At 35.8% G+C, this 12,966-nt stretch overlaps 1 protein-coding gene across 6 annotated transcripts in view; it reads left to right on the top strand.

Annotated features, from left to right (window-relative positions):
* The window catches only part of ERC1 (ELKS/RAB6-interacting/CAST family member 1), a 532,268-nt gene that overhangs the window by 176,586 nt on the left and 342,716 nt on the right, over positions 1-12,966 (top strand). For all 6 annotated transcript variants that reach the window (XM_047866436.1, XM_047866437.1, XM_047866435.1 and 3 more), the window contains 3 exons: positions 1,508-1,645; positions 3,015-3,155; positions 5,057-5,197. In XM_047866436.1, coding sequence (XP_047722392.1) covers positions 1,508-1,645; positions 3,015-3,155; positions 5,057-5,197 — 420 coding nt within the window. The remainder of the gene's footprint in view (positions 1-1,507; positions 1,646-3,014; positions 3,156-5,056; positions 5,198-12,966) is intronic.

Raw genomic sequence — 12,966 nt, 5'->3', positions numbered from 1 at the left:
TGGGAGAATAGAGATAAATGTGGCAAACACATAGATATATGAAAGAATGGAGAACATGTGTGTATGTGTATGTATATATAACATGTATATGTGTAATAAAATACAAAGAACGTTTTATTCTCATGGAGGTAAAAGCAAGGAAATCTTTTCAAAGGAGATAACTTTTATGTTGCTTTTTGAAAGCCATGTAAAGTAAACCAGCTAGTTCTAGTATTAGCTCAAGAGACTAATCATATTCTGCAGCTTGATTTTTCTCTCTAGAACTTATTGCCATCCTACATTCTATATTTATTTCATTCATTCATTGTCTACTGCATTAGGATGTAATCTCTTTGAGGATAGGGATTTTTGTCGTTTTTATTACTTCTGTATTCTCAACACCTAGAAAAGTTTCTGGCCTATAGCAGTAGCTCAAGTATGTGTTGAATGAATGAATGAAATTTGTGAGTTCTACAGTAATTGCCTTATTATTTATTTTAGTTTATTAAAGCTGTCTCTTGGGGCGCCTGGGTGGCTCAGTCGGTTGAACATCTCACTTTGGCTCAGATCTTGATCTCACGGTTTGTGTGTTCAGGCTAGCTCCCTCTGCCCCTCCCCCACTCACTCTCTTTCTCAAAAATAAACATTAAAAATTTTTTTTTTAAAAAGGCTATCTCTCTATAATCCCTTTATTTATTTTTTTACTCAGTATCTTTCATTATGGGTACTTGAGTTTCCTATGATAACATGCTATCTCCATAATGTTTCTCAAACCTACTCCCTCCTTTCCATCTCTCTTAGCTCATCTGGTCTTGAAAATCTTTTACCTGAATTGATAAGCTCTATTTGTTTTCCATGTAAGTCCCCTTAAATTATTTCTCCATAGCTATCAGAATTATATATCTAAAAGACAGAACTGACCAGACCATTTCTTTGTTTAAAAACACCTAATGGTTGTCCTCTGTTAGAATAAAATCTGTCTAGTATAGATCACACACAGAGCCATCCATAGCATGCATTCAGCTCCATAATGTATATGAAGGAATGAATAATTTCAAAAGGAATTTCATTGAAAATGCTTCCTGTTTGGATAAAAGAAGATCTAAGATTATATCTTAACACTAGTGTTTAAGAACAGTTTTTCTTTATACAGCTAATTTGTCTGTCTTACTGGCTTGTTCTAATCCTCAATTCACTGTGATTTACAATGTCATTATTGAAGTAATCCAATTTCTCATGTCTTTCCTCTCTATAATTCCTCTCTCCATCCCATCTCTATATCTTGGGTCTTTTCTCTCTAGCTACTTTCCTTATTTCTTTAGAGACTTAAATATATGTGTATGTGCATCTTTTCTCTGTTCTGGATATAAATTCTAACTTTAAAATTTTGCATGCAGTTTTGAAACCCTTAGGATTAAATTATTTCTATGGAACACACTCAGAGATAACCCTGATCTACCTGTTTTCAACTTAAAATTATTTTTATTGTGACTATATTTCTCTTAATTTCCTCCCCCCCCCCGCTCAGATTGAAAATCTTCAAGAGCAACTTAGAGATAAGGAAAAGCAAATGAGCAGCTTGAAAGAACGAGTCAAATCTTTGCAGGCTGACACTACCAACACCGACACTGCCTTGACAACTTTGGAAGAGGCCCTTGCAGAGAAAGTGAGTGACTGGTTTGGACTCTTCATAGACACATTTCCTCTGCTTTCTCATTAATGTAAAATTTTCTCTAGTAATGAGACTTGGATATAAAAGGCAGAAGACGTCCCTTGGGGCAAAAGAGAAAAGAGATTTCTGTACTGTTGGTGACATAGATAGTATAGGGGAAAGAAAATCACTCTGTTTTTGTCAACTTAAGCATCTCTTGTTAGGCAAGATGGATTCCACAGTAGAGGGCAGTGGCTGAACTTTGTAAACAGTAAGCCATATTTTCCCCATTTACTATCTTCTGAAAAAAAAGAAAAGTTCTTTTTATTTATCTCATCAACTAGAATTTGGGGATGTAGAATATTAGACATTGACCATCAGGAAGCACTATATTATTAGTTCTCTTTTACTATACCACACTGGTACCTAATATAGTCATGGATTTTAGTATTAATACATTTAGTATTAATGCATTAATACATACTTGCTATTTTTCTAGTCTTGGCCTTGCTACTGCATTTTGTGTTTATGAGCAAACCTAATCTTTCAGGAATGGTTGACTAAGTAAATAAGTGGCCCAGCCGGACAAGTGTTTATGTCTTGGAAGGAGGTTTAAGGAATCTTGGTGGGGCGTTTTAATTGGATTTTTTTTTTTAAAGGAATAGGGTCACTGTTTTTTAAGCGTCTTGGACTCAGAATGCTTCAGACTGTATGCCAGGGATCAAGGCTTGATCCCTGAATAAATTCAGAAATAATACCCAGAAATATGCTTAAATTGCTTCAACTTTTAGACTTCCTAAGTATCTGTTGACAAGTTTTAACGGCTCCTCTCTTTTACCCTGCTTTTTTATGCTTTAAGCTCAGTATGTCATAATCTCCCCAACCTCCTCCTTTTTTGGTGTGTGAATTGTGAGTTGTTTCCATTGCCTTATGGGCAACATGTGAATTACATATCAAAAAGGAGTATTTGTTGACTGTTGCCCTTAAGGTAGGGGTGGGTGTGTGTGTGTGTGTGTGTGTGTGTGTGTGTGTGTGTGTGTCCGTGCGCGCGCATGCATGCATGCATGCATGTGCCCGTGTGTAAAGTTTTTGGATACTTGGGAGTTAAATGGGCTTTTCCAAAAGAATACTTTAGGGGATTCTAATACTATTTGAGATTATAGGAACAGAAACCCAGGGGAGTCAAAAGACCAAGGCCACATCTTTGTTATAGCAAGATGAGTAGGAGGTATGACTTCTTTAAAAAGTAAATTATTAACAACTTACCACTGTCTTTTGAATGAAGCATGGGAGTGTGAAATTTTATCAGCTAAAAGCTGAATTACACTCATATGGTATAAGTAGGAAAGGAATTTTCTTATGTATTGATGTGCTCTCTTATCAGGAGCGGACAATTGAACGCTTAAAGGAACAGCGGGACAGAGATGAGCGAGAGAAGCAAGAGGAAATTGATAACTACAAAAAAGATCTTAAAGACTTGAAAGAAAAAGTCAGCTTATTGCAAGGCGACCTCTCAGAAAAAGAGGTTAAGATCACCAAAATAGAATGATTTGTTTAGTTGGTGCATTGTATGTATATGTTGATGGTCTTTATGTAATGCATATAAAAATGTATTTGAGAAAAGGTTTTCTTAATATTCTTATAGTATGCCTTTTCAGAAGACCTTAAGGGGTATTTTGGAAAGCTTTGCAGAGGTGTAGTAGATTGGATCATTCATTTCCTAAGTCTTCTCTCTTTCAATATGTTATGAGTTGGTTTCTTGTTAATGACATTTTTATAGATTCTAAAAAACTGAAGCAGTTACACATGGAAAAATACTGTGCTAATGGTAAGAAGGGTGATAGATGAAAAGAATATGCAAATGGAGGACAACTTATTTACAATGGCTCTTAAAAAATTTTTTTTAATTTTTAATTTTATTTTAGAGCACAGGAGTTGGAGAGACGGGCAGAGGGAGAGAGGGAGAAAATCTTAATCAGGGTCTACACTTAACATGGAGTCTGATACAGGGCTCAATCCCACAACCCTGGGATCATGACCTAAGCTGAAATCAAGAGTCAGATGGCCAAGTGACTGAACCACCAGGCACCCCTATGGTACCTCTTAAGTACATCTCAGTATTGGCAGAGAAATCTTAAGTGATTGCTGACCAGTTGGGTGACTTAGTAGCCTTGCTTTGGGAGGATCCTGTTAATGTGACCTAAATAGTAGAAATACCTAATGCTTTGTGATCATGTAATAATACATGAGCTTTAGAAACATTCTTGGGTTTTCTTTCTTATATCTTTTAAGAAAATTTATGGTGGGGCGCCTGGGTGGCTCAGTCAATTAAGTGTTTGACTTCAGCTCGGGTCATGATCTCGTTGTTTGTGGGTTTGAGCCCTGCATTGGGCTCTGTGCTGACAGCTCAGAGCGTGGAGCCTGCTTCAGATTTTGTGTCTCCATCTCTCTCTGTCCCTCTCCCACTCGTTCTCTCTCTCTCTCTCTCCCAAAAATAAACATTTGGAAAAAATTTATGGTAATTTTTATTTCTAGTGGAACTTCCCTTCTAAAAGGGAAAAGTGTTTTATATTTATGTTGGTGTAGCTACCACAGTAACTAGTAGTGACTCCTACTACTAGTGACTACTTTCATTCACAAAGCTTGATCTCCTTCCATTTATTTTGTGGGAATGGATATGTATTGATAGAACTCTTTTAAATTAAAAAAATTTTTTTTAAATGTTTATTTATTTTTGAGAGGGGGATAGAGAGAGAGAGAGAGAGAGAGAGAGAGCAAGCAGGGGGAGAGGCAGAGAGAGAGAGGGAGACACAGAATCTTAAGCAGGCACCAAGCTCTGAGCTGTCAGCACAGAGCCCGACGTGGGGCTCAAGCCCACAAACTGTGAGATCATGACCTGAGCTGAAGTCGGATGCCCAACCAACTGAGCCACCCAGGCGCCCCTCTTTTAATTTTTTTTGAATGTTTATTATTTTTTTTTGAAGGAGAGAGAGAGAGAGAGAGAGAGAGAGAGAGAGAGCAAGCGAACATGAGTGGGGGAGGGGCAGAGAGAGAGGGAGACACAGAATCCGAAGCAGGCTCCAGGCTCTGAGCCGTCAGCACTGAGCCCAACACAGGGCTCGAACCCATGTGAGATCATGACCTGAGCTGAAGTCAGACGCCCATCTGACTGACCCACCCAGGCACCCCGATAGAACTCTTAAATCACAATTCAATTGGTATTTCTTGGGAATTCAACTTATTTTAGTTGGGACTTGAAAGCTGAGGCTAACATTGTTTTATATTTCATGAATGTTCTTGAAATGGAAACTTCAGTATATAATAATGAACAGAAAATATAAGCCACCAAGATAATAAATTTAAAAAATTTTATTTCCATTTTGTTTGTAATTAGTATTTATTCTAGATGTGTATTGCTTTTTTTAGGCTTCACTTTTGGATCTGAAAGAGCATGCTTCTTCCCTGGCTTCCTCAGGACTGAAAAAGGATTCACGACTTAAGACACTGGAGATTGCTTTAGAACAGAAGAAGGAGGAGTGTCTGAAAATGGAATCTCAGTTGAAAAAGGTTAAAGAAAATTTTTATACTTTTCTTACTTTGCTTTAAATAAGAACATAGTAGAAAGCTCTACAGGGTTCATATGTAATAAATTACCAATGATGTAATAATCCCCTAAAGTTCAACATGTCATTTATACCTTCATCAGTTCTCTTAGTGTATTTACCCTGTTTTATTTTACTACTGAAAATCCTCAAATTCTTAGAAAATTGACAGTTCAGAGGAAGAGTAAAATATAAGACCACAATGTAAAAATCTTAATTTTTCTGGTATTTTTCTTCCATTAGCATCGGGCTTCCTAGGAGATAATTTAGCAGTGATAGTCACCCATAGGGGTGAGTATTAGGATTGATATAGATATTTATTGTCCATTTCTCTGATTTATTTCTAAGATTTATATGGCAGTTTGTAGGTTTCAAAACATTTTCATATTTATAATCTCCGAGCTGTCAACTCTGTGAGTATTGGAACAGTTAACTGGGTTCAATTCATATGATGACTAATTAAAACAGGTACAGCCTAGTCTTGAGACTTTAAAATGTTTTTTGTTTTTAAAGTTTATTTATTTTGAGAGTTAGTGAAGAGCGTGTATACACACACGTGTGCGAGTGGGGTAAAGGCAGAGAGAGAGGGAGGGAGAGAATCCTCACTGTCAATACGTCAACATGGATCTCACAAACCATGAGATCATGACCTGAGCCAAAATCAAGAGTCAGATGCTAAACTGATGGAGCTCCCCAGGCTCCCCAAGACTTTAAGTTATGTTCTCTTTCTATGTATTGGGTGTATTCAACATGATATCCTTATAATGAATATTTCATGTAGAGTATGTCTAAAGCAAAATCACATTTTTAAGCTAAAGAGAGGAAGAAAATCCAGTATCTTATAGTTACTTTTGAATAAGTAGGAAAATACTATTTGTGAGATTATGGACTCCGATTATAACCAATTCACATTTGATAGTTGGCTTTTTTTTCCTCACTGGAAAGGTGGAAATAATTTTCTATTTAATACCTGAATATCAAAGGTGAAGCTGTTACATGTATTCAGAGTTATAAAACAGAGCAGGAACTATCAAGAGTAATGTTATTCATTAATATTCTAAACTCCCCTGTTTGTGACAATCCCACATTTTCTATTTGTTTACTTTTAATCTTCTTGTTATCATGGCCTCTTATATCTTAGGCTTTATCTGTAGGTTTATGAGAAAAAATAAAGTTATCTTTGGGTAGAGGAGGCTGATGGCTTTCCTCTACTTTGATTTATTATCTGTTTTAGTAATAGCCATTTTTCTTTTCATATTTTTCTTTGTTTCATTCTGGATCATTGTTTCTTTTCATTTTAGTTCATTACTGATATTTTCCTTTTAAACTGCTTCCACAGTTCCCAAGTCCAACAAGGAGGTTATTTGTGTAGTTTTTATTTGTTTTGTTTGTTTTTTGCCTTTTCTCACCTCTTTTCCTACCTTCTCTGGTTTTAATTGAGCATTTTATGTAATTCATTTTTCTTGCCCCTTTAAGCATATCAGTTGTATTTCTTCAGTTTTTTCAAGTGATTGCCCTAGAGTTTGCAGTATGCATTTTTTACTTATTTCCCAACTTTATTGAGATATAATTAACAAATAAAAATTGTATATATTTAAGGTTTACATGATGATTTATGTATACATTGCAAAATGGTTACCACAGTCAAGCTAGTTAACACATTTATCACCTCACATAGTTATTATTTTATTTTTTTGTGGTGAGAGCGCTTTTAAAATATACTCTCTTAGCAAATTTCAAGTATATAATACAGTATTATTAAGTATAGTCACTATCCTATACATTAGATCCTCAGAATTTACTCAAAACTGAAAGTTTGTAACCTTTGATCAACACCTCCTCATTTCTCCCATCCAAGTACTAACCAGGCCCGACCCTGCTTAGCTTCCGAGATCAGATGAGATCAGGCACGTTCAGGGTGGTATGGCTGTAGACAACACCTCCTCATTTCTCTACCCTCTAGCTCCTGACAACTACCATTCTAGTTTGCTTCTGTGAGTTCACCTTTTTTAGATTTTACGTATAAGTGAGATCATACAGTATTTGTCTTTCTGTGTCCAGCTTGTTTCACTTAGCATAATGCCCTCCAGGTTCATCCATATTGTCACAAATGGCAGGATTTCCTTCTTTTTAGTATTAAATAATTCTTTTTTATGATTAAATAATATTTATGATATATATGATATATATGTATCATATATATATAGTATATGCACACACAGAGACACATATTTCCTTTATCCATTCATCTGTTGATGGGTACTTAGATTCTTTCCATATCTTGGCTCTTGTGAGTAATGCTACAGTGAACATGAGAGTGTAGATATCTCTTTGAGATACTGATTTCATTTCTTTTGGATATATATCCAGGGATGGGATTGCTGGATCATATAGTAGCTCCATTTAAGAATTTCTGAGAAAGCTTTGTACTGTTTTCCATAATGGTTGTATGAATCTGCATTCCCATCAGTGGGGTACAAGGGTTCCCTTTTCTCCATAGTCTTGGCAACTCTCATTTCTAGTCTTTTTGATGATAGCCATTCTAACAAGTGTTACGTGTTATCTCACTGTGATTTTGATTTGCATTTCCTTGATGGTTAGTGATGTTCAGCTACTTTTCATGTACCTGTTGGCCATAGTTTGTCTTCTCTCTTCTTTGGAAGAACTATCTATTCAAGTCTTTCACCCATTTTAATGGGATTATTTGTGTTTGTGCTATTAAGTTGTATGAGTTCCTTACTTATTTTGAATATGTCAGCTATAAGTTTTGAAAATGTTTTCTCCTATTCTGTAGGTTGCTTTTTCATTTTGTTGATAGTTTTCTTATAGAAGCTTTTTACTTTGATGGAGCTTTTTACTTTTTACTTTCATATAGAAGCTTTTTACTTCTATTTTTGCTTTTGTTGCCCGTGTTTCTGGTGTCCTATCAAAAAAATCACACAGTAAACATTTTTAATCAAAGTTCACTTTCAGAAAATGTTATCCCACTTTGTGTCGTGCAGGTACCATACAACAGAATCCTCCCAATTCCTTCTTCCCTTCCCTGATGACATTGTTATCATTCATTTCATTTATCCTTATGTGATAATCACCCCAATACATTACTATCCTTACTTTAAAATCGTTACCTTTTAGACGAAGAATAAAAGTAATAAAAGGTGAAATTTTAGCTTTATTCTTTCTTCAGTTCTCTTTCTTTCTATATGTATATGTGAGTTTCTGACCTATATAATTTTCCTTCTGCATGAAGCACTTCTTTTAATATATTTTTGCAGGGTAAGTCTACTGGCTATGAACTTCTCAGTTTTTGTTTGTCTAAGAAAGTCTTTATTTCTTGTTCACTTTTGAAAGATATTAAAAATGGTTATAGAATTCTAGGTTGGTGGGCTTTTTTACTAACACTTTAAAGGTTTCACTCTGTTGTCTTCTTACGCGATTTCTGATGAGAAGTCTACTGTAGTTCTTAACATTGTTACTCTGCTGGTGAGGTGTTTTTTCCCCCTCTGACTTCTTTTAACCTTTTTTCTTTGTCTTTCATTTTCTACAGTTTTAATATCATGCACTTACATGTAGATGCTGAGTATTTATATTGCCTGGTGTTCTGAGCTTCCTGATTTGGTGCATGTCATTAATTTTGGAAAATTCTCAGCCATAATTACTTAAAATATTTTTTTAAATGTTCATTTTTTAGAGAGAGAGAGAGAGAGCAAGCGAGTGAGCAGGGGAGAGGCAGAGAGACAGGGAGACACAGAATGCAAAGCAGGCTCCAGGCTCTGAGCTGTCAGCACAGAGCTCCATGTGGGGCCTGAATTCATATGAGCCGTGAGATCATGACCTGAGCCAAAGTCAGACATTTAACTGACTGAGCCACCCAGGTGCCCTTAATATATTTCTTTTTTTCCTTTTGGTATTCCAATTATCTATATGTTTCACCTTTGAAATTACTCTGTAGTTCCTTGGATGTTCTCTACTGGTTTTTAATTTATTTATTTCATTTTTAAAAATCTTTTTGTTTTGGGAAGTTTCTATTGACTTGTCTTCATGCTTACGGATTCTTTCTTCAGCCAAATCCAGCCTACTAGTGAGTCCATCAAAGGCATTAATTTCTCTTACAGGTTTTTTATACCTAGAATTTCCTTTTGACTCTTAAAGTGTTCACCTTTCTGATTATATCACCCATTTGTTCTTGAATATTGTCTCTTTTCCCATTAGGGACCTTAACTTTTCATCAGTTGTCTTAAATTCCCTGTCTGATTAATTCCAACATTTCTGTCAAATATCTGAGTCTGATTTTGATGCTTACTGTATCTCTTCAGACTGTGTCTTTTCTTGTCTTTTATCACACCTTGTAATTTTTTTGTTGAAAGCCAGATATGTTGTATCAGGTAGAAACTGAGAAACTGTATCAGGTAGAAACTGTACCTGCAGAAACTGAGGTAAATAGGCTTATGTGTGAGGTTTTAATCTGGCTAGAAGTTGAGCTGTATTTAATGTTTGCTGTAGCTGTAGGTGCCAGAGGCTTCAGTCTCCTCTAAGTGTCCTTGTCTCTGTTGACTTTGTGCTTCTGTCTTCAGAGAGTCTGCATCTTGTAGCTCTTTCAGCTGTTACCCTTTGTTATCATACTAGAACCCTATTGTTGTGGTGGTAAGATGTGGGAAAAGATAAACTTTCTATAATCTGATGATGAAGTCTTGGTCTTTTATGAGTCTCTGTCCCTCGCTGTGACCTTCACTAAGGTTTTCTCCTTAGCTAGAGGGGGCTAGAACGGGAGGAATGCCCATCTGCCAGGTGGGATAAAACTCTGTTAAAATCTTTGCTCCTGGAGAGTCTGCCTTTGGGTAGAGTATGCTTTGGGCATTTATTACCCCTCCACACCCTTACCAGAACCACAAGGGGATTTTTGCGAGCTCTTCACTGTGAGAACTTGGTGAGGTTCCTGGGGGTAAAGACTGTGAAAGAGTGGTGGGTCTGCCCTGAAACTGCAGCTTCTAGGGCTTTCTCACTCTCATGCTTGTCCACACTCAGCCTCTAGTATTTCCTCAAAGTTACCAATTGAAGTGTTTCTGCCAACAGCTTTGCTCTGGGTAAGTAGATCCCAACTGTGACCCCCTGGATTTGCCTGTGTCTCTTGATTTTGGAGTTGTAGTTTGCCCTTTGCCCTCAGTTCTCTGATAGGTCCAAGAAAAGTAACTCATATTCGGTTTTTTAGTTTTTTCTTATTTTAAGAATGGTAGTGGTGACTTCCAAGTGTTTTACATGTTGGAGCTGAATTTATAGCTGTTTTCCATATAGAACAGACTTACTCATTCTTGTTTTATGAAGTTATATATGTGAGTTTTGCCATTTAGAATAACATCTAAAATAAACCTGCAGTAAAAATACAATTATTGCCTATATTTGGGAATCAGATTTAGTTTTATTAATTAATACATAAATATTTATGGAATCAGTAGGTTACCTCTCCCAGGGGATTTGAGAGTATATCACAGAGGTCTGAGTTAACAATATACATGTCTTATGTAGCTTTTTTAGTTCTACTAGATGTCAGATGAACTTGAATACTTTATATATTGTCAAAGTGTTTCTAAAGTCATTAATTTACGTTGGAAATTACTTCTCAAGAAAGGAAAAAGAGACAATTTTGACTTAAAATATGTCTTAGAGTAAATGAGTATTTCCAATGTACGATTGAGATAAGAGTTAGGCAATAAAATGTAAGACTCAGAACAATTTTTATCTCATTCTCGTAATAAATACTTCCCTTGCACATTTTAAAATCAGAGCAGTGAAACAGAGACAAATACCACATGATATCACTTACATGTGGAATGTAAAAACAAAAACAAAAACCTGAACCCATAGATACAGAGAACAGATTGGTGGTTGCCGGGGGTGGGAAGTGGTGGTGTATAGGTGAAATGGGGAAGGGATTCAAAAGGTAAAAACCTACAGTTACAAAATAAATAAGTCCTGAAGATGTAATGTGCAGCATGGTGACTGTAGTTAATAATACTTTTTTGTATATTTGAAAGTTGCTGAGAGCAAGTAGATCTTAAAAGTTCTCATCACAAGAAGAAAATTATTTGTAAGTTTGTGGTAATAGATGTTAATTAGGTACATTGTGACCATTTCACAATATGCTGTACATAGTCAAATCATTGTGGTGTATGCTTGAAACTAATATGTCAATTTCATCTAAAATAAATAGAACCAAATATTGTCATATATATATATATTTTTTTTAATTTGCTACAGTTTTAATTCTTCTTAGTAGCTTATTAGGCCTAGGGTTTTGTTATCTTTGTCTTTTGTGTTAACGTTTTGTTGTTTTATAGCTTACTAGTAGGTTTATTTTTATTTTTTTACATAGATACAGCTTATTTTATTTTTTGGTTGTGGGAACTTTTTTAAATGTTTGTTTATTTTTGAGAGAGAGCGTGCATTAGTGCTCTCAAAAGGGGGAGGGGCAGAGAAAGAGAGAGGGACAGAGGATCTGAAGCTGGTTCTATGCTGACAGCAGGGAGCCCGATGTGAGGGTCAAACTCATGAGCCGTGACATCACAACCTGAGCTGAAGTTGGATGCTTAACCGACTGAGCCACCTAGGCACCCCGGTTGTGGAAACTTTTAAAATCTATTTTCTGAAGGGTGCTTGGGTGGCTCAGTTGGTTAAGTGTCTGACTTTGGCTCAGGTCATGATCTCATGGTTCATGGGTTCAAGCCCCACGTCGGACTCTGTGCAGACAGCTCAGAGCCTGGAGCCTGCTTTGGATTCCATGTCTCCTCTCTCTCTCTCTGCTCCACTTCCATTCATGCTCTGGAACAGAATAGAAAATTCAGAAATGAACCCACATTTATTTGTAGGTTGATATGAAGTGATATTTGGCACATTTTCTTGCTAAAAACCGTAAGTGGCATAAGGTTGGAGTTCTAACTTATATTTATTCATAAGGCTCTGATTATTATTGAAATTTTCAAAGAAATTTCTCTATTTTGTTTGTAGTAGAAGGGAACTAATCTTGAGATAATGATAAATTCAAGACATTTTTTACTTCTAGCTTAGGAATTTATATCCTAGATATGAATTTGGGTATTTTATGTTTTCAGCATGAGATAATGACCTTAAAATTATTAAGAACAGTCTTGAAATTCAACTTCTGAATTATCAGAATTGTAAAAAGTGCTAACTTCTTTTTTTTTCTCCTCTGGGAAGAAATCTCTCTTCCTAGAGAATTTTTTTATTGTTAATTTTTTAAATTATACTTTTTAACCTTTTACTTTTTTTTTCTCTTGCTTGTTCTATTCTTATACCATTTCATTCTACCTTTTTCTCTTCTTTTCTTCCTGACTCTTCTTCCTTTTCGGTCCTGAAAATAGTTTTAAGCCACCCATTCAGACCAGTAAGTGACATGACAGAGTAGTGCCATAAAGCCTAGGTAGATGTTTTTTTCTGTATTTTGTATGAGAGGTTTTTTTACTACTCTAAAAAAAAGTGAATGCACAAGACCTTCTCTCTCCCTTCCTCAAGTAGGAATTCTATAGACTTTCTAAAATGACTCCTTTCTAAAGCATAGAAAGTATAGATTTGGAGTGAATACAAAGTGGAAAAGTTTCTGAGATCAAAATTCCTCCCCCCCCCATCCCAGGCTTTGAGATGTGTTTGCATTTCTGCTGCTTTTGCCTTGTTTTCTTCTTCTTTTTTTTTTTTGTTTGTTTATTTTTGAGACAAGAGAGA

This window comes from Prionailurus viverrinus, chromosome B4 (genome assembly GCF_022837055.1).
Source record: "Prionailurus viverrinus isolate Anna chromosome B4, UM_Priviv_1.0, whole genome shotgun sequence".
Taxonomy (NCBI): domain Eukaryota; kingdom Metazoa; phylum Chordata; class Mammalia; order Carnivora; family Felidae; genus Prionailurus; species Prionailurus viverrinus.
This window is presented reverse-complemented; position numbering and strand designations above follow the sequence as displayed.